The sequence below is a fragment of the Dicentrarchus labrax genome, unplaced genomic scaffold, assembly GCF_905237075.1.
Source record: "Dicentrarchus labrax unplaced genomic scaffold, dlabrax2021, whole genome shotgun sequence".
Taxonomy (NCBI): Eukaryota; Metazoa; Chordata; class Actinopteri; family Moronidae; genus Dicentrarchus; species Dicentrarchus labrax.
The window spans coordinates 28,475,729-28,498,272 of NW_026136705.1; the positions used below are offsets into that span (position 1 = coordinate 28,475,729).

Below are 22,544 nucleotides of genomic sequence, written 5' to 3' on the forward strand. Positions count from 1 at the left end.
AGACTCATTAAATATGGTGTGATTAGTGTGTCTAGTTTGACCAAATTCTTCAGATTTGTGCGTAAACGAGACCAAAAAAACACTTTAAGTTGCAGCCACAGAACGGATTAAAGTCTAGATGAAATGAAAAATGTCATTTTGTTCCCATATTTAACAAAGTGTGTTAAAAAAACTTCACAAAAACTCAATTTATTTGTGTTTTTATATCAAAATCCGATCAATTTCGTCTTCCTGAACGGAGCTCAGCAGCTTCCCAGTGAACACAACCTCCGAGACAGACAGAGGACGACAGCAGTACCGAAGTGATTTATGGGAGTTTCCAGTTGGTTTTGTTGCTTAAAGAATAATAATACTCTGTCTATACTGTTGGTAAGTAAGTGAAATCATCCCAGATTTCACGTTGTGTATTTTATTACTGCAGAATACAATGAAATAGCTTTATATTGATGTTGTTGTCAGGCTGATGGATGTTTACAGTTTTTTGTTGAAGTGAATTCGAGATGCAAAGAAAGAAATCAACAGCGAGCTTTGACTTTTTCTTTTTGCTCTAAAACAAGTGGTAAATAATGGAGGTTTGTTCTGTGCGGCTGTGAGCTCGATATATTGACGGGGCAGAGGTCGGGGGCAGTCATCGTCAAACTGCCCAACCCTGCGTGGAGTGGGCGGGGCCTGACACCTGCGGGACCGAGCGGCGGCGGCGGCGAGGTAAAGTGTGTCACTGGCACTCGACTCGCATCCAAACCACCGTCCACTGATTTACACTGATGACGAAGCAGTTTCACTCCTCGCTGTGACCACATTGGAAACGCTTAGCGTAGCCTAGCGTAGCTTAGCATCAGCTTGAGGGTGTTTTCTATATGATTCAGACAGAAGACGAGTTTTTTCTTTTTTTTCCTGCTACAAGATGCGAGTTGAATTTCATCGTTATGTAAAAACTAAAAATGACAGGAGAGCTTCTGTTGCTCTGTTAGTGTGTCACACTCACAATGTCTGGCCCATTGATCAGAGAGCGCTGCAGTGTGTGTGTGTGTGTGTGTGTGTGTGTGTGTGTGTGTGTGTGTGTGTGCGCTGACCTGTTTGTGCAGTGGAGTGTGAGGCCAGCGGATGCTGTTTCAGGGTCACTGCTGGTGTGGGACTAAATGGACCAGTCCAGGAGGCCCCAGCCTGTCACTAGCGGCCGCCCACTCGCTGTCAGCACTACTGCTGTCACATCAACTACTAGGTCATACGGAGCAAACTCTGCTTGATACAGTTTGACTCTGATGGATTGCTACTATTGGCCTCTGCTGTCTCTTTGCGCTGGAGAAAACATCCCGATCTGGATCTTTTCTGTGAGGCTGCGTGTCTGAAAACACATGTGGGAAATATGTCACACTGTCAAAACTGAGTAAAAGTCATTTCTCTCTCTTCTTTTTGAAAATAAAAATGGGTCGTCCTGTTTTCTCGCACAGACGAACCAACAGTTGCAAAGTCTTATAAAAAAGTTAATTAATTGTCTGATTAATTATTTTCCTGAAATGTTTTTAATCCAGTAAAGTTCTGTATAAATAAAGTTTATTATTATTTATTATTATCCTAAACCGCCACGTTAGAACGGACAAACCGAACACCGTTGTTTCTCCAACAAGCTTTGAAACAGTAGGATGAGGCGAGGGGGTTGTAATCTGCAACTACAGCGCTAATTGGCTGCAAGTTTTCCCTTTTTTTAAAATCATACTTTTTATTGTTTCTTTCAGAAATGTGACACAACAACCTAATGCAATACAAATAAAGTAAAAATGTGCAGCTTATAACAGGTAACAGATGATAAATAAAAGAAAAATATACAGAAGTGAGGGATGAAACTTAAATGAATAGAACAAAAAAATTAATAAATATTAAGAAAAAAGCAAAGAAATAAATAAAATAAAAGGATAATAAAACAAGGTGGGTTCGGGGTCCCCACTAGGGGTCGCCAAAGCTTCACAGGGGGTCGCGAGGCCTTCTTGATTTTAAGGCATGTAAGAAGTAAATAGAGAAAATACACACGGTCGGCCTTTAACTTAGAATTCAATTTACTTCTGTGAAGAAATGTAAATGTAAAATGTCTAAAAAACAAACAAAAAAGAAGCTTATTAAGTTTGTATGACTGTTAAAAATGATTAAAAAATACATAATACAGGCAAAGAATTGTATAAAAAGTTCCCTGAACAGGAAATAATAATAAAATCTGCTCAAAAATGATAAAATTTCATTCATATTGTAGGAAAACAGTTCAGGATTACTTCAGTTGAAGGAAGCTGCAGCCTCTTCATCAAAAAGTACAAAATGTGCATAAAAAGACATGTTTCCATGTTTATGTATGTCGAAATAACGTTATTAATCCATTAGGAACTTTATTTGTGTAAAAGGCCTCAGTTCAAACACGATAGACAACCAGAGGGACGACAAACAGAAGAGTAAACGATGTACGAGTGCCTTTCAAAAAGCCACCAGGAAGGTTAAACCTGCCTAAAAATGACCATTAATAAATGATAAATTGGGTCAAACTGCCTCAAACACACATAAAACCAACAGACTCATTCAATGCGATGAGAATTCTTCACAGTAAGTGAAACCGGCGAGCAGGCGGAGGGGTGGGGGCCGCCCGAGCTGCTCGCCGTTTATGGGTTTGTGATGGATTCCTTCTTCATCGTTGAGGCAATCTGTTTTAATGAAATGGATAACACTCATCTTCTGCCATTTTGGCACGCTGTACGGTGGCTGAGCTCCTCGCCGTGTCCACGCTGCCAGAGCCGCTGGCGGCGGGCCGGTGGTTGAAGGCGCTTAAATGTGACCTTGAAGGAAATTCCTTTGTATTAGTTGGACGGAAAAGACTTTGTGGGATATTCCAGGATTTTACAAAACCTTCTAAGTCTTAAAGATCGCAGTGTGGAAACATTCAGGAGGATTTAATGACAGAAATCTAATATAATATTAGATATAGTGTTTAATCACCTGAATATAAAGAATATTTGTGCTTTGTTGCCTTAAAATGAGCTGTTTTTATCTTTTAAATCACTTCTTAAAACATCTATTTATTGTTTAATATTCATATTATATTAGTATTATTGTTATTATCATATATTGTTTATGATATATATATATATATATATGTTTTATCTGTTAGTATTTATTTCTACCGCCACGTTAGAACGAACTCTGGCTCTAGATTTTTTTACGTCCAACAGTGAATGGAAGTTAATGTGTGCCCTTCAGAATAAAAGCCCAGACAGGATTTTACATGAATTTCTATTAGCAAAAAGCTTTTATTTTGTAATAGTTCCTTTTCTCAAACCTCACATTTACTGATACACATATTGATCATTACAGTTTGTCCTCCAGCCCAGAATATACTCGACTTTATTTATTGTCCATTTGGTCCCATTCATCTGGCAGGAAGTGACGTGTTTATTATCGTACGGGATGGCGGCGGCTGTGTTGTGCTGTTTTTATTGACGAGTTATCAGTTGAGAGTTAGCAGACGAGTTGAACCCTCAGTGGTTTGAAACAGGAAGTAATTAGAGACAAACACAGCAGGGGGAGACAGAGAGTGAGCGACGGGAGGGTGCGAGGTTTGATCTCAGGCCGGCAGGTTTTCCTTACATGCATATTGATGTGTTGTTATTCAAACTGGCATTTCTGCATAATGTAGCATCAGGGGGTGTGTGTGTGTGTGTGTGTGTGTGTGTGTGTGTGTGTGTGTGTGTGGGTTGATGTCATCCCGTCCCTCGAGGCGACATCAGTAGGGCTGTGTGGATTTTCCAACCTCTGGACTACTTTCTTGGTTGAGTGGACGCCCTCTCTACCACGAGCCTCCATAATACACACACACACACACACACACACACACACACACACACACACACACACACACACACACTTACAGTAAATGTTACTGTGGTCTGCAGGGAGATGGTGTGTCCATAAGTGTAAATAACAGCCTTTTTTGCCTTAAGGGACCTTTTTTTGTATCGTTGAGTGAACTGTATCAGTGACGTATATTTCATATTATGTACAATGAATCCAAACAGTTAACAGCAGCAAATTTGTGTAAAACAAATGATTTTGATGAATTTTGAGCAGATTATTTCCTGTTTAGGGAACTTTTTTATATGATTCTCTGTCTGTATTATGTATTTTTTAATCATTTTTAACAATAATACAAACTTAATCTGCTTCTTTTTTTGATAAATTCAGTGTTTTCTTCTCCCTGACTCTCGGCCGTTCTTCTATTAGACAATTTATTTTACATTTCTTCACAGAAATGAACAAAATGCTGTGATATAGGCCTACTGTGTGTATTTTTGAGTTTTCTAGCACCTCTTACAGTCAAGACGACCTCCCGATCCCCCAATACAGCTTTGGTGACCCCCTAATTTAATGCAGAGATTTGACTGAATTTAAAGCTGCAGTAGGTAATTTTCACTATATCCTAACAGCAGTTCATCAGAGAGATAATCTGTGAAACATCAGGTTCTTCTGGCTCCTTCTGGAGCTCCTAACGACGTTTACAGGAATCCATCAAGAAGATTTAGCTAATTATTGCGTTTTCATTCTCATGAAATCAGCCTCCTAAGTGTCAAATGTCCGACTAAAGCAACAATAAGCAAAAGGACATCTTTGGGTGGAAGGAGGCGTTCTTTGGAAATCACTTTTACGACATAAAAATAACGTAAAACTAAGGATTATGTTGAGTTTATAGAGGAATCTGATCATTTTCTTGACTCAACGATAAGTTGTTTGGTCCATAAAATGTCAGAAAATGGTGAAAAATTTACCCTTAAACGTCTAATATCCCAGGTGGTGATATACATACGTACTGTCCAGTATCCAGAAGATGTCCATATATCCGGATACATTTCCATAAACTTGCATAACTGCTGGATCTTTCCTGATATACACAGAAATATATTGACATTTGAGAAGCTAAAACTCAAAGAATTTGGACAAATGGCAACTCTTTTCATCCAAATAAATAAACTCTTTGTAGTAACATCTCCCCTAAACCAAACACCGTCTTTAAATGACAGGAAGGTAAAAGAAACTGTGTGATGTTTACAAGAAACCACCACACAACAATAACAACAACAACAGCACCACCATGTTTTACCGTACTTTCCCGGCACCTCCGTTGTACCTTAATTGTGTGAACAAGAGTCGTAGAAGCTCTGTCTGACTTGTTTATCTCACCGAAGCTTCAGGCGGATCAGAAAAAGACTCCCCTCCACAGTAAAGTACCTGCACTCTGCATGGAAACAAGGAGGTTTGTCAGTAATGCAGACGCCTTCTTGTTTGCTCCCCTCCACCTCCTTCCCTCCTCCATCTTTTTCCTTTAACAAGAGGAAACATCTTTTCCTTCAGTATCTCTCTCTCTCTGATTCTCCTCGCGCCCGGAAACTGGCAGAAGATGCTCATTATCGTTCCCCTTTTTCTGTTGTTGTGGGCAATTATAGCCGTACGGAGGATCTCGTAAGACGGGCAGAACCCTTTTTTTGGTTCTATAATGAGGAGATCCTTCTTAAGCAGACTAAGTTAAAAAGTTAAATCAAAAAGTCTGACCAATAAAACACAGGTTTGTGCTTGTTTTTGATGTCACGAAGCAGCGCGAGCGTGCTTTGTTAATCGGGTGTGTGGTGGTTTTATATCTACACAAAGACGAGGAGATGTTGGTAGTGTTTAAACGAGGGGAAGAGAAACAGCTTTTTTTTTTTTTTTTAGATGAAAGCATTGGAGGAAAACGGATGGTTTTGATCTCTGTTTACTGCGTTTAAAGCGGGTTTCTCTTGAAAGGATTTAAAGTGGTAAATCAGCGGGATAATGGTTTGTTATTTTGTCTTGTTGGTGCCAAAGCATTCATCGCTGGGGTGATTTTTTGTTGTCCCCGGGCCCATCAATTGTCATTTTTTCCTTCTTTATCATCCACGTGTTCATGTGCTTTTTTAGCGAAATATGATGGCTGCTCATGTTAAATAACTTCTGCTGTTTATCCCAGTAAAACTGGAAGATATCAGCTGGTGTGTGTTGTTAGTTTCTGGGCTTTGCGCCAAGATTTGTATCATATATTAAAAAAAAATGTGCTGTTGTTTTTGCTCCTTTCACAATGAAATTTATCACAGGTTGAGATGTGCTTAACAGGAGATAAGTCAACTGATTCACAGCCTGACGTCTTTGTTGGAGAAGTGTGCGGAGGCTTGATTTGAGAATTTGTTTAAATAGGAAGAAAAGATGAAGATTTAAAATGTTAAATCTTCAATAGAGCGAAGTGTATACTCGCCTGTCTTATAAAGGTGGTATGAGCCTAAAATAAAGTGATTTTTATGTGATTTACTGTCAATAAATGGATAAAAAATGATGCAGAAATATCGACATCATGATGGCGATTTGTAAAAAGTCTGAATTCACATTTTGTCCGGGCTGTGTGCACGACGACGAGCAAGCAACTCTTAAAATGCTTGTTTTCTGAATGGAGTTTGGTTGATCAGAGCTATGCTAACGTTGGCGTGAGAGTGAAGGCACTTTATTGACAGGAAGGTTATTCATCTTATTTGTTAATTGATTGTCATTGTTGTTGTTTTCTCCCCCACAGTCTGCTCCCAGTACTCCCGCGGTGTCTTCGCCATCTTCGGCCTGTACGACAAGCGCTCGGTCCACACGTTGACGTCCTTCTGCAGCGCCCTGCACATCTCCCTCATCACGCCGAGCTTCCCCACGGAGGGCGAGAGCCAGTTCACCCTGCAGCTCCGGCCGTCCATCCGGGGGGCGCTGCTGTCCCTCCTCGACCACTACGACTGGAACAAGTTCGTCTTCCTGTACGACACCGACAGAGGTTAGTGATGACGTTTCCTTTTGGACACTGATGTGCTTTTCGCATTGTTTTTTGTGTGTGTGTGTGTGTGTGTGTGTGTGTGTGTGTGTGTACGATACTTTATCTGTGTTTATAATCCAACTGACTAAAATGTAGTTAAGACCAGAATCTGACTTGTTGTATTATGGGGTTAGTGTAGTTTTACAGACTTTTATTTTGAAATTAGAAAACTGACTATTTATTTATAAATATGGGGAACAACATGAAAACTGGCAGTTTTTTTTTGTTTTAAAAATTCAAAAACGGAAAGTTTTCGGGTAATTTTCAAGTTTTTTTAAACAGAAAACTGGTTTTCTGATTTTTTATTTTCAAAACAAACAACAGAAAACAGTTTTTTTTATCTTTTCTTCAGCTTTTAGTTTTGGGCTTTTCCTGAATTTAGATACATACAAACACTATCACTTATAGGCAACCGATAAAATCTGTAGAAGTCTCATTTTTCAAGTTATGTTACAGCCCAATACAATAAAGCTTGCAGTAACTCTCAGCCGGCCTGTTTATATGGTGTTTAACCCCTCATGCCCCCCCCACCCCGACATGGCAAACACAGGTTGTGAATGGATCTGCCTTTAAAATAACGGCTGTCTTTTTTCGGTCCACAACATGTCTCGGGGCCGGCGTGCGATCAATAACGCAGAGCAGCTGCTGTTAGCAGGGTTGTGGATGGTTGCTGGACCTCCCTCGACTCCCCCCACCTGAGGACCGTGTATTTGTCTCATCCTTGTGTGTTTCTCGCTCTTTGGACTCTTTCTCTCTCTCTCTCGACACGTACACACTCGCTGAGTCAATACTCGCCGCCCTTATTCCTCCTCGTGTCACATTTCCATTACAATGACAGAATGGATATGGGCGACTGCTCGGATCTCCACATCTCGCTTTCATACATTTTCCAGAAGGTAGTCGGGGGGGGGTTTCTCTTTGTGGTGGTGGGACTGCGGTGAACGGGCAGATTGGCTGTACGGAGGCTGCAGCTCGTTCCCCCTCTCGCCTCGCCTCTTATCTCCAGGTCGTACACGCTTGGCTGGGTTAAAAAGCCTCTCGACAAAACCTGCTCGTATCTGATCAAACGCAGGACAACAAAGGTTCCCGCGACCGGTGAGGCCCGGCGCCGCTCTCCCTGCAGACCGCCAACCTGACCGTTCGGTTGTCACGACTGATGATCGGGAAACGAGCCGTAAAATAAAATAAAAAAACAACCATATTTTTATATATTTATAAATGGTAATCGAGAAACAGCAAAAGAAATGTCAGACACATTGTGAAGATGGTTGAAAGATGAAAGTGACACATCTTGCACTTGCCAGTGTTTAGCTAATTCTAGATGTGTCGATTTGGTTTTCTTTTCAATACAGACGAGTCTACCACATAGCATATCCAGAAAAAAACCTTTTTCACAGCAGCTATTTTGACATGAAGTAGCTGGGTAAACAAAGGTGTTACTAATGATACTAATTATTTAGTTTGAATGAAAAAGGACCTTTATTACTATTAATATAGCTGCTGTGAAAAAGGTCTTTGGACTCCCAAAACTTCTGCAGGAACTCTTAAAAAGTGGTGTCAGTGCTGATTATCCTGCAGTCTCTGACCTTGAAAAATACTGTAATTATCTGTAATTGAAATACAGTTTTTAGCTTTAATTTTACATTATCTATTTTTTTTTTTGCCTTTTTTAATGATATTTACATATGTAAAAACAATGACATTACCTATAAATACAGGCTGCTACAATACAAATAATCAGTGTGAAAACAAAATACTGAATTTTCTTTAACTTTTCTGTAACTCACTAAACTAAGTCAGTGTCATTTTACATTACTAGTAAAAGCTGATAAATCAAGTTTTTTTTTTTTTTACTTTAAAAACTGAGTTTGTGTATTTTCAGTGTTATCAGTATTATCAATATTTTTTGCATTACAGTGTTTAGAAACATGGTTTCTGTAGATAAAACTGATTTTAAGGTAGCAGACCTTTAACTTACCAATAAATCCCATTATAATAATTAACACGTGCCCCTAGTGGTACTTTTGAGTACTGCAGGAGTTACGTGAGATCGTTTTATTACTGTATATCTCCTAAAATAACTATACTATAATAAATTAAATAAAAGATGTACATGTAAGTTTGATATTAAAGCATATTTTATATACTATTGTCAACATTTTCAATGCAAATGTAAACTGTGAGCTGCTGAAAAGTCAGTATCAGGACGAATATGTTTTCTGCAACAAACTTTACATCAAAACTATTGAATCTTCTGTTAGAAGCTTTTAAAACTGTATTTATTAATCTCTTTTGTCTCTATTTCTGTTTAAATAATGATCACGGACACATTTTTAATGCATCTATGGAAACTTTTAAGTGAAAAATAAACAGAGAAAGGGAGACAATGGGGAGTGAAAACCACAGCAGTGTATTCAGACAGACTCTGCGGGGGGGGGGCTTTAGGATTAATTAAAAACTGCTGTATTTTGCTGAATCTGACTTCTTTACACTGACGGCTCTGCTGACGTCTCTGTCCGTGGTGCTGAAATCAGTCAGCAGCGACTGAAGCTGCTGTCATCCTAACAGTGGGGAAACGCTGGCTGTCAAAGAGTATGATACACCAGATACAGCAGATAGGAAAAACATGCACTGTGCTGTCACTAGCTACGGTTGAACGACATATCCCGATGACCTGGAGTATTAATCAGTGCTGCATTTAAGTAAGTGGTAGTGAAAAGTAGGTTTTTAAGTTATTTTATAACTCCTCCTGCTCCCTTCTTGGCCTTCATAATTTGTATTTCCTCTTTATTGATCCATTTGTGCCCGAATCTCCTTTGGTGGAAGTGATCGAGCACAAATCTGAAGACATTTTTCGAAATTGGTCAAACCGTTTGGCTGAAAACTGAGTTTTTGGGCACCTATTCTTTTCCTAAAATGGTAGAAAATAAGCAGAATTTATCCTGACTAAGAATAGTTTTTATTTATTTTATTTATATGGAATATATAGATGGTAGCCCGTCACATGTGTGCACCAAAAACAATAAAAATGCCTCTATTTTTACTGCTTATTCTGGGAATTTTCTACTATTTTAGAAAAGAAAACATCAGCCAAAGACTAAGTTAGTATGATAAAAAAATGTCTGTATCTCAGAAACTACAAGGAGCATAAACAAGCTAAATGTCAAAGATATCCACACATACGGAGGCTTGAAGCTGCAGCAGGTAACTTTTATAAAAATATCTTTCTCTGCTCTGATTGGTTGTTTTCATTCAGGGCCGGTTTATTCTTGCAAATGTCATTCGGGGCACTAGGAGGAGCCAGAGGTAGCTGATTTTTTCACACATTATCCGTCTCATGTTCTACTGTCAGGATATAGTGAAAGTTTCAACTAAGAGTTACCTACTGCAGCTTGAAATAAAACACAATTTTAGCGTTTTTCCTCATTTAAAAAAAATCCTGAGTGTGATTTTTTATGTTATCTAAACATTTCAAACTTGTACTGTTAGATACTTTCCCAAAGTAAGTCGCCACCACTTTTCCAGACTTTAGACCAACCAGAACAAATGTTATTTTACCTCATCATTACTAAAATAAAGTCTTTTTTGGGGGCGCAAATGGGTTAATGTCTTCCTCCTGCATTTCCTTTCCCTTTAGTGTCCCCTCGCTCGTTTATTTTTTGCTCACCGGCTTTAGCTGATCACTTGAAATCTGTTTTGCTGCTTGGCATAGCGTGAAAGCAAATTTCTGCACAAGCATTTTTTCCACAATCCTAAAAACCACGAAGGCGTCCTTTTTTTTCTTCCTGCAGTGCTGGAAAAACGCTGAATGGAGAATCACAGCTAATACTGTACGAGCTCAGGCAGCCTCCTTCCTTCAACGGTTTTCCTGTATTTCTTGAGGTTTTTTTATACTGCATACTGTCTACAAGTAGTAGCGTGAGCAAGACTGTAGTTTTTTTTTATCTGAGGAGGCACGCTTGCATGTTTTAAAACCTCAAATCTGTCACGAGGTCTCCAGTCTGTGCTGCAGGGTGTGAATGCAGCGGCTGTACATGTACACGTCTGTATGCGCATGCGAGTGCTTTTCAGGAGGCTTTTTGGGTGCAGGCTGCAGCACTTTTGGCCTGAGGATTTTTTTCACACACAGGGGCCAGGCATTCATCCAGTATTGACTATAATGTAGAATCAGCCCACGCATGGCTGAGCTCAGTCAATGAGCGCCAGTCTGATTCCCTGCATCAAAGCACCACAGATACTGTAGCACTCTCTCTCTGTTAGTGTGTGTGTGTGTGGTTATAGTGAGTGCTGTTCCTGTTAGGCTTCCTAGAAATACTCTTAAATACACACACACACACACACACAGAGGAAAAGATAATACATGGTAATACAGCTAGAATAAAAGAAGGATTCAGGAAAAGAGAGAAAGTGAGAGGAAGAAAAAGGTAAAGATAGGAGAAAGAGGAATAAAATGAGATGAAATGCAAAAACGAATCTAGGAAATATTCTGGAGAGGAGAGGAAGACAAGGAAGGAAAGGAGGGGAGAGGATATGAGAGGAAACTAGAGAGGAGGAGACAATAGAGGAGATGGAACAAGGATGAGGAAAGGAAAGAAAAAGATGTTGAAATGAGAAGAAACTGGAAAAGAGGACCCGAGGCGAAAGGAAAGGATTCAAGGGAAGAGGAGACAAGAGGAAGGGAGATGAAATAGAGCAGAAGAGAGGACAAGAAAGAAAAAGAAGGGGATAGGATATGAGAGGAAACTGGGGCGAAGGAGACAATAGAGGAGATGAAACAAAGAGAAAGGAAAGGATTCAAGGGCGGAAGAGACAAGAGGAAGGGGGATGAAATGGTGGAGAGGAAACAAGAGCAGAGGACAAGGAAGGAAAAGAGGTGAGAGGATATAAGAGGAAATTAGAGAAGATTAAACAAACAAAAGGAAATAAGAGGATAAGAAAACCAAAGGTGAGGAGAGGAAATGCAAGGAAAGGAAACAAGGAGAAAAGAAAGGAGAGTAGAAGATTCAAAGGGAAGAAGAGACAAGAGGAAGGAAGAGGAAACAAGATTAAAGTTAACAAACAAAAGGAAACGAGATGACAAGAAAACCAAATGAGTGGAAAGGAAACGAGGTGGGAAAAAGGGAGGGGAGGAAATGAAACTGAGGAAATGAGAGGAAACTAGAAAAAGATGAGAGGAAATGCCAGGAAACAAGGAGGGAAGCAAGAAGGAGATAGGAAAGAAGAGAAGCAGGAAGAAGGGAGATGAAGTGGAGTAAATGAGAGGAGAGGAAAAAAAACCTGAGGAGGGGAGAAAGTAAAGGAGGAGTGAGGAAGGAGCAGACAACCACTGACAGTCTGCATCACGCTGGAGGATAAAGACTCCCTCTCCTTCACCCGCTGCAGCTGCTTCCATCTTAGTGTCCGGCTCTCCTCCAATCAGCACAAACCACACTGCGGCGTCAGTCCACGTACACGCTCGCCGCCCTCGGCCGCACGTCTCTGACGCTGACACTGATTACGGCTGGCTGCTGCTCCACATACAGCCCCGAGGCTACACATTTATCAGCTGGTAATCAGCTGGCCCTCTTTTGCACGCTTTGCTTGACGCCACTATGCTTCCCACCCTGCCCGCCACCACCACCACCCCGCCCGTCCTCGGTCCGCATGGCGAGGAGATTGATGCATCCCGAAACAAGCAACTGGTGGGACGTGAACTCCTGATTCTGATTTGATATTTACCGTAGAAACCCAAGTAGAATCACTTTTATTCAACAACAGCATCAATAAAATAAGCTGCTATAAACTACTTTGTCCACTAGTGGTCGGTAAAGCTTCACGAGGGGGGGTGTCGGGAGGCCTTCTTGAGTTTAAGAAGTGTAATAAAAGTCAAATTTCCTTCATTTCTGTGAGGAAAACTACACAAAAAAGTACATATTGTTATTTTAAATATTAACTTTGAGGACCTGAACACAAGCTGTATTCAAGCAGCCTCGTCACATGTTTATTTAAACCCATTTTACCGTCTGTTTTTGTCTTTTAATCTATATTAATTTGCATTAATGTGAACAATCTGAGCTCCTGGATAGGGAATTAATAAAGTATCTCTATCTCGCTGCATCACATTTATCCTACTGCAGAAATACAAACAAAATATACCGTCTATATCAAACCATGAGGACGTGAGCTCACCAGTGTAATGACATAAGTTATGGTTTCACCCCAGAACACCAACAGCTCCAGTCAATACAGTCGATAGCGGTAAAGTAGCTGCAGCGGCCGCAGGGAGTCGTCTTCAGTCTGTGAGTCCGTCCTTTTGTATTAATGTTTATTTGTCAGGGTACAAAACATTTCCAGGCTTTTTGTATCAGATTAAGCTACCAGCCGCTATCTGCCTGCAGTCCCCGAGCAGGTAGACTCAAACGCCACAAAGTAAATGTGAACGTAAGGAAATAAATTGTGTTGTTTTTTTTTTTTTTTGCACCAGCTGCAACTGGAGACTTTGAATGTCTGTTTTGTTGTTTTTTTTCCTCCACAGAGATTCATTCAGAAATCTAACACACGCACACCACAGCTTGTTAAAACGGAGGAATAACAACACTAAAATAAATTGGTTAGAAAGATGGAGCTGATGGTTGGTGCAGACGTTTCCCCAACAGGATGAATTATAATGAAGCTGCTTTTTCATGTAGCGCCACCGTCAGGTCAAAAAACAGATATATTCCCATCAGCCTCGGCTGTATTAACCCTTTTCTGCTGGTGCCAGTTTGGAGCTAGTTGTTGTCTGTATGCTGTTGGTCAGATAACATTAACCAAGCAAGCATATTGTTAGCTACTACTACTTGATACATGAGAAATTAGTAGTATGCTTAGCTATGGGGAACATGCTTTAATTGTTTTAACGTCAACAAATAATAAACACAGATATTACCAATGATGCTCATTAAGGTCCTGTAGAATAGGACCTTAATTAGGGTCATTGGAGGTGAAAAAAAAAATGTGTTTATTAAAACTGGACATTTAATTGATTTATTATTTATTTTATGTTTTTTAATGACTATATATATATATATATTTACATGCTGCAGGTTATATATGTCACATTTCGTGCCACAAGTGGTTAAAAAGTAAAATCCTTTAGTACATTACAATGTTATTACACAATTTTACACGCGATACATTAATTGTGGCTTATTTACTTCTGAATTTGTCTGATTTTCTGTGTGTGTCAAACCAGAAATGTGACGTTATAAGCTGTAACAACAAAAAAAGGGTTCTTAGAGGGTTCCCCGTCTCTCTCTCTTCAGGACTGACGGAGGCCGGGTCTGAGAGATGGCGATACATGCATGTGGGAGCATGTGCTGCCCCGTTTGTGTGTGTCCGCCCTCGACCAGCAGTCCCTCCTGGGCGCCGACATCCCTCTAATGGGGAGCAAAAGAAAAGGGGGGGGGAGCTGGGGAAGGGGATGGAGGAGGTGGAGAGGGAGCCGGGTTGCCAGAGCACAGGTTAATCCACTAATTGGAAGCAAAGGGAGACGGGTTGCCAGATTGTGATGGCCACCAGGAGGGGCCGTTTAAGGGGGACATCTGTTCCTGCTGGAGAACAGCCGCCCTCACAGCTCCCTAGTTTCCTCTCTGACACTCATCTTCTTTATACACAAACCTGACAGCGAGGGTCGACCCTCCCCCCCCCCCCCAATGTCTCCCCCCCTCCAGAGTCTGGTGTTTTATCCCCCGACTGGACCAAAAGCCAGCATCCGGTTGGAGGGAGATAAAAGGAGTTAGAGGAGTTTGCGTGTGCATGGTTTTTTCTTTTAGATGAGGAACAGGGTTGTTTTGGCCAAGGATGATGTTGTGTCAACTAAAAGCCAGTTTGTGATTCAAACCAGCAATTATGAGCAATGTGTTTTATAACTACACTGGACTCAATGTGTCATATTTCAGCCAGGAAGTGTTTGAGCCTCGGTTTCATCAGTAAACAAACTCAAGAGCTGTAAAAAGCATCCTGGGAGCATTTTAATGTTATTGTGACAATACAGAAAACGTCCATTCAAAACACTACTTTCTGTTCTTTACTTGTTTGTTAGCTTGTGGCCTTGATATCTTTCTTGATACCTTCTTTTTTAAGATTTCTTGCGATCGATAATTGATCCTCAACTGTTAACTAGTCAATTAGCTGGCTGAGTTGTTTCTAGCCAGCTGAGCTCATCTTTTCTTTCACAACAAATAAAACACATAAATAAAAACACCATTACGCTAATATAATCCAATAAATAAAACTCAGATAAACTGTATTTTCTTCCCCCGACTTTAATGTGTCCTGTCTTCTGTGTCTGGCTGCGTCAGGTTACGCCATCCTGCAGGCCATCATGGAGAAGGCCGGACAGAACAACTGGCAGGTCAGCGCCATCTGCGTTGAAAACTTCAACGACGCCAGTTACCGACGACTCCTGGAGGACCTGGACCGGAGACAGGAGAAGAAGTTTGTGATCGACCTCGAGGCGGAGAGACTGCAGAACATGCTGGAACAGGTGACGCTACCATGACACTAAGCGTCCTTTTTCTCTTCATTTGAATCCACCAAATGCTACTACAGTATATATTAGGAACTACTCATGTAATGATGTTTATTTCTACTGTAAATCTAAAGTATCTAGTGTAAACAAAAGCCACACACAGTAGTGTTTATGGATCTTTAAGATACATAAAAACAGAACTAAACCGGACATAAAGTAGGCCATTAAAGCACCATGAAACAGGACCCACCAGATAATTCGGGACTACATGATGGATCCCTCTTCAGAAACTGTTTGATTTTAGGTTTAAAATGTCAGGATGTCAGTTTGAGTACCTGTGGCCATCAGTGCTTAAAATAAGTTTGTACCTTGATCAGGGAACGTGGTAGCAACATAGCAAACATGAAGTCCAACGGGGGCAAGAAACATAAGCAGTCCAACAATCAGAACTGGTTAGCCAATGTTTTTGGATAGTCCATCTTCTCAGGCTTCAAGCTATGTGCTACACAGTGGTTCGAACCAATCATAGACCCTTTCCAACTACAGGGAACCGGTCCAAGCACCTAGTTTTGAACCGTTTGGAGCAAAAATAAATGTGTTCGGAACCAAAGAAACAGCAGGTTTTCTTTGGGTTGCTGTGCAATTTGAAACGCCCTCTGTCCGATTACAATGGTTCCACTCAAAACTGGTGGAAACCCGCGATACCGATTTGCTAGGCTGTACCAAGGTTTCAAGAATCTTGAATGGAACCAGTTCAAGAACCAGTTATATCTGAACTGGAGAATATTTCTCTCTTCTCCGACTGGTTTTGACGAGAGTTTGACTTTGTTATACGGTTCATCGATCTGATTGGTTGAAGTTTGGCCGTGATAGACGGACGTTTCCCTTTTCCAAACAGAGTCCCAGATGTTTCTGTGTATGTTGTAAACATCCATTACAGTTTCCCATCAATGTATTTAAAGAAAAGTGGATACTTGACTCCAAAATGGTGCCAATTCACCCATTAATTCTAACTATTTCTCCCAGGAAATACACCCAGAAACCTGGTTTGCACATGCTCATTAGTGTCTTTGCCTGAACCCCAACTATTACCCATAAATATTACATTTTTCATGGTCTAAAAATTCACAATACAAAGAGAAATACTTGACCTTCTTTGCCGTTTGTGGTGTCCTGACACATTTTACTCTCTTTTATAATGGCGGTCTATGGGGGAAAATGCTTTTTGGGCCACGGGGGACTTTTGTTGGGCGCTGTCTGGGAACAAACAGGCGACAAGGCTGACCTCTCATGCCACATCCAGCCCTCTTATTACATCAGTGCAGTTTAGAGTCAGATTTTCTGGTTCAGTTTTGACCCACCGTACTCGCTGTAATTGTGCATGAGGGGATTATTACCGACATTTCGGGGACGCACACATTTGTTTTTACTGTTGGCCTATTTACACCCCGTCTGATCGTCTCTCTGCTTGTGTCTGTGTTTGGGGTTTTTTTTGCCTCTGCTGAACGATTACATAAAACTAAAGCAGAATTAGTTTTTAAACAATGTTTTTCAGTGCAGGAAAACAGTTTAATAATGGAGAAAATACTTGTTCTTTATATGAGAAAGAAGATACTGTACTAAGGCAGTTTTGTGTACCTTATAATCTCTTTATTTTAGCACCAGTAGAACAACAAAATCACCTTAATTAACCCTAACCCTAACCCTAACCCATCGAGATGCAACAATTAGTCAACTAATCGATTAATCCAGGGGTTCCCACAACTTTTCCATTCCAAGATGTCTTTAAAAACCCACTGAGAAACTAACTAGAATATTATCTACAATAGGATTTTTGTGTTTTAATGAATTCAATTTTATAATAATGTGTTAATAATTCAAATTTGTCAAATTTTTTATTATTATTTTTACCATTTTACCTCACTTTCTTCTAAATTTGGGAGGGAGTTGCAAAGGTGGTGCCATCCCCCACTTTAAAAAACACTGGATTAGTCGATTAACAGATAAATAATTAACAATGAATTTGATAATTAATTAATCTTTACACTTACTTTTCACACAAAATGGCCGAAAAAATGCTGTTCCCAGCCTCTTAAATATGAGACATCCTGCTTTTCTCTGTGTTACATCATATTAAACTGAATATCTTTGGCTGACAAGACATTTTTCACAAAATCTGACATTTTACAGACCAAACTATTGATTAATTAATCTAGAAAATAATCTGCAGATGAATTGATAATAAGAATAATCATTACTTGCTGCACTGTTTTTCCACACCTGCTCTGTTTTTTGGGGGTATGTTTGTGCTAATTAGAAAGTTCTGAACTTGGAAACAGTCTGTTCTGATCTCCGGTGGTGTCATTTGGCATAAACACACTCAGAATATGCTGCGTGCCTTCTTCATCTTCCTCCTCCTCATCCTCCTCCTCCTCCTCATCCCTCTATCTTTCCCTGGGGCAACTGGTGTCTCTGCCATTGTTCAATTATTCAGGAAATCTCCACTCCTGACATCTGTCACATTTCTAACTATTTACCTTGCAGACGCGACGGACTCGCGGCCACATTCAGAGCTCGCCAAAAACATAAACATCTATGTTAGCCTGAATTCACGCCAACTGTCATCCTGTTCATATTTACATCTCGCCAAATTCTACTGATCCAGCGAAAGGATTTGAATACATAATTGGGCCTCATTAGCAGCTTATTACCAACACGGTCAGTACATATGAAGGCTTATAAGCCGCCAGATGTTTACTTTGAATGTCAGAGTGTGAAATCTCTGAATGCAAACCTGTTTCATTTACAGATGGGGATGCTGGCAGCTAATTTGCAAGTAGTACAAATTGTACTGAGCAGCTGCAAAATGAGACTCTATTGGTTTAAAGTTAAAAGTCCAAGAGGTTGTCTAAATGTCACCAAAAGGCCGCCCCCCCTCCCCTTTAAGACATGCATTTAATGTCGGTCTCGTGTCTGAATGCGTTGCTTTAACTTTAAAGTCACGACGATCGGATCTGTAACAGTTCAAAAACGGTGAATGTCATCGCATTACCGCAAAGGCCGCAGCAGCACAAGGTTAAATACAGTATGCGTGTTTGGTTCTGCCTTTCAAGAGAGCGCTGTAATAAATGTACCACTTAATTATAAGCTCCCCCTGCTTAATGACACATGAAACACTGTCACTGCGTTCCTGTGGCGCCAACTGCAAATGGAGGACAGGATTTTATACATTGGAGGCACCGTCACAAACTCTCAAAATGCCAATATATTTTGACTATTTTCACCACTTTACGTCGCCTTCAGACAGCTGTTATATCCATCTATGCTCTCTTCAGAGCCACCAGGCTGACTTTGGTGTTTTAACAGTTTAGTTTGGATCATCAAAGTCAAACAATAACACAAAGTAACCGATCGATGCAGCAGTAGACCGGCAAAATGAAAATGGGTTCTATGGAAAGCCACGAGTCTCCCCTTTACAGACACGCCCACTTTATGCTAATCACATGCAGTTTTAGGCAGAAAACATGCGATATAAATGTGTTTCACCTTATGTATTTGAATATTTCTGCATACTGGGGTCAGTGTTGGGATTGCACCCCTGCATAAGTCAGCGCCCCACTTGTCACAACAACAACAACAACAACAACAACAACAATAACAATGCTGTTTATGATCATGTTTGATGGTTGAAAACTTAAATCATGTAGTTTAAGGTCAGTAAACTCCTCATGTTTGTAACACCAGAAAACCTTTTATTTGGTTTGTGTGACACATTTTCAAATTGACTTCTTTTGAGGTATTTCTCTTGTAAATATTCTTATAAAATGTGTTTTTATTTTATTTTCAGACTTCTCCATTGGAATGACTTTAAACTGATATGTTGTGTGCACAAAAATGACTTATTTCCAACCTCTCAGGGCCGCGTGGATCTCTCCTCCGGCTCCACGTTGTGATTCAGATTGATATAACGGATGTATTTTTTCTATCCTAATCTTGCACATTGCAGCTGATGACCACCTGACGCTCAGGTCTTGACAGCGGTGAAGCTGAACCGACATCGATGTCGGCTTTTCTAAGAGATCCAAAGCAATTTTTTTTTTTTTTTTTCTCTTTCAGATTAATTCACGCCCTTATTAACTGGATGTCCGGTGGGATTTTCCCAGCAGATGTCAGCTTTCAAAATCAGTTTTTATCACCAAGATGCAGCTCTGTGCTTGTCCCTGTGTGTGTGTGTGTGTGTGTGTGTGTGTGTGTGTGTGTGTGTGTGTGTGTGTGTGTGGAGAAGCATTGTCATGTCTTTGAACGCGTGAAGTGTTTACTTCCTCTGTGAGATACTGACACGACCGCCTGTTCATTTGTTTAGACGTCCGATCTTCGCCGGATTAGGCCTGATGGTCCCACCGTGTCGAAGACGCACACTCTCGCCTGTCACATGCATCATTTAATATAATTAACGTCTGTTATGCTGTAATCCAGTCAGATTAACGTTGAGCTGTGCTCCGCCTCCTCGCAGATTGTCAGCGTCGGGAAACATGTCAAAGGCTACCATTACATCATGGCCAACCTGGTGAGGGGAAAATCACTTCTGATGGTCTTCTGTGTTTGTTAGTTGTCGTCTTTACGTCGTCTCTAATATCTGTTTGCTGCCACCAACCTTGTTGTTTCAGTCCATGTGTTTAAACAGTGTTGTGATACTGATGTGTAGAGTGTGTCCCAGTACCTGTAAAAAGGGGCTGGTAATAGGGGCTGATAGCTATAGCACAGATTTTCTATCATCGACTCAACTGACTAAAGGACATATGTTATGGTTATATTCAACAATAACAGTAGAGTGATAAACTGCACAATGAACCCAAATAGTGAACACAATAACAGCAGGGAGTGTCTATGAATACTTTTTATGCAATTTTCTCTCATATATACTGTTTTCTTCTCATTTTTATATGAACTTTTTGGTTGTTTGAAGTTTTAATGAAGGATGTTTATCAGAGAGTGAAGGTTTTGTGCCTTTTTCCTGTTTATAGCTTAATTAATAATGTAAATAATATAAAAATTAACTATTTAATTTAGTTTTCTTTAAGTGAAAATGCTCGATGCATTATATTATATTATTATTATTATTATTATTATTATATTTAAACAGAATAAGGACTGTTGGATCTTGTCCTCTGTCTCTATTGCAATCACGTTACAAAGGGGTTTCTTCAGGGCCAGTAAAGGACAGCAGGAACATTTACAGCAGCAGGTTAGATACGGCCATGTGAGCGTCGCATTAAGGTGGACTGAAAGAAAGATTTGCACATATACTTTAGGAGCTACTCAGTAAAAATACTGCGGTTACAGTGTCAGGGGCTTGAATTCATAACCATGGAAACTACTGAGGTCTGACAGAGACTGCTGTAATGTTCAGCTCTCTCTGACAGCCTTCAAGGAACATTTAGTGATGATGGATCAGTGCTAAAGAGCATTTAAACCCATTTCTCACCTGCTTTTATCCCCCTAATTGATTAAAGAGGAATCAAATCAAATAGTTCAGTGCTACAGTAGCCAGCTGTGAGCGTCTCGGCTAACGATTTAATTAAATTATATGAATTATTTTGGTTTTATTGCTGCTTGTTTCCTTCCATGACCGCCCTCTTTTTTCTCCCTGAAGGGTTTTAAGGACATCAACCTGGAGCGCTTCATGCACGGCGGAGCCAACGTCACGGGCTTTCAGCTGGTCGACTTCAGCAACCCCATGGTCATCAAGCTGATGCAGCGCTGGAACAAGCTGGATCAGAGGGAGTACCCGGGCTCGGACGCCCCGCCCAAGGTATGTAATAGATATACCTACGCTCTCTGGATGGCCGCCATATTGGAGAGGTCATGATAAACTAGTTAGCAGTACTGAAAGATGCAGACTTCACTACAAAATCAGCTGCAACTCGTTTAATTGTGAACCGATTTTCATGAAATTTGGTTTATTATAAGCATGAGGCATTTAACTTACCTGATCTAATCAGCTCTTTGCAATAAAACCAGTCAAGAGTCACCACTGGATAGATGTATAAACATGAATAGGCCCAAATACAGAATGAAAACAATGAATACATGTGTGTTAGTGTGTGTAGGATGGGCTACAAATTACTGTCATACTGGAAAATTACCAGAAAAACGGTGCTGGGAAAATAATTCACCTGTTAAATTATATGTTGTCCTGTAGAAAAATTTTCACATTTCACAAAAACAAGCAACCAGGCGCCTTTATAGCAACATAATATGAACAGAAATAGATCCACCCTTTAGGAACTAAATTAATTCCTCCAAGTAACCAGTATCAGTTTTGTTTTCTTGCCTCTTAAAAAGGGGAGTTTTTCCTTGCTGCTGTCGCCAAGTGCTGCTCATTAGTGATGGTAATATTGGGCCTTTTCAGTGAGCCAAATCATTTGGCTCAGCTCACCAAAGAAGAGCCAGCGCTTTCGGCTCCCAAACGGCTCTTCATTTTACCACTTATATCTTTTATAATTCAGCCAGATTTAGTGCTGTTTTGACTTATGATTTATATGTGTACACATATATCACTTAAATTATTAAATACATCCTTTTTTACTGAAGTTACATTTTCTAATATCAATAAATTGCTGTAGCCAACTGTTTTTATTCCATTTACAGACCCTTGTAACTCTCTGAAACCACCCAATGAATGCACTAACTTGCTTGTAGAACCACTCTGCTACACAAAGCAGATAGAAACACCTATAAAAACTAACACCCCTAACACAACAAGTAAAGTACTGAAATTAAATACAGGACTCAAGTAAATGTGCTTTGTTAATGCCAACCACTGACATCTGGACAAATAAAACCAACTGCATGCATGGAGCACCTGTAGCGGAGATCGTCATATCATTCTGCCTTGTATTACTTTACAGAAACATTTTAAAAAAGGCTCGTGGACGGGAGCCGACTCCCTTTGTTCACTTAAGAGAGCCTCTGCTTCACTTAAGTTTTTCCTTGCTGCCGTCGCCAAGTGCTTGCTCATGGTTGGAGCTGTCGGGTCTCTACAGTCAAGCTCTATATGAAATGTGTCCTGAGTGTACTGGTCAAGACAGACGGCCCACCTAGAGCCAGGGTCTGTGCGAGGTTTCTGCCTCTTAAAAGGACGTTTTTCCTTGCCATCGTCACCAA

General features: G+C 40.3%; 1 protein-coding gene across 6 annotated transcripts in view; it reads left to right on the top strand.

The window, feature by feature from the left end:
• Positions 1–22,544, top strand: part of gria4b (glutamate receptor, ionotropic, AMPA 4b) — a 121,180-nt gene that overhangs the window by 51,131 nt on the left and 47,505 nt on the right. For all 6 annotated transcript variants that reach the window (XM_051401728.1, XM_051401727.1, XM_051401724.1 and 3 more), the window contains 4 exons: positions 6,608–6,847; positions 15,208–15,392; positions 19,891–19,944; positions 21,031–21,189. In XM_051401728.1, the coding sequence (XP_051257688.1) occupies positions 6,608–6,847; positions 15,208–15,392; positions 19,891–19,944; positions 21,031–21,189 (638 nt within the window). The remainder of the gene's footprint in view (positions 1–6,607; positions 6,848–15,207; positions 15,393–19,890; positions 19,945–21,030; positions 21,190–22,544) is intronic.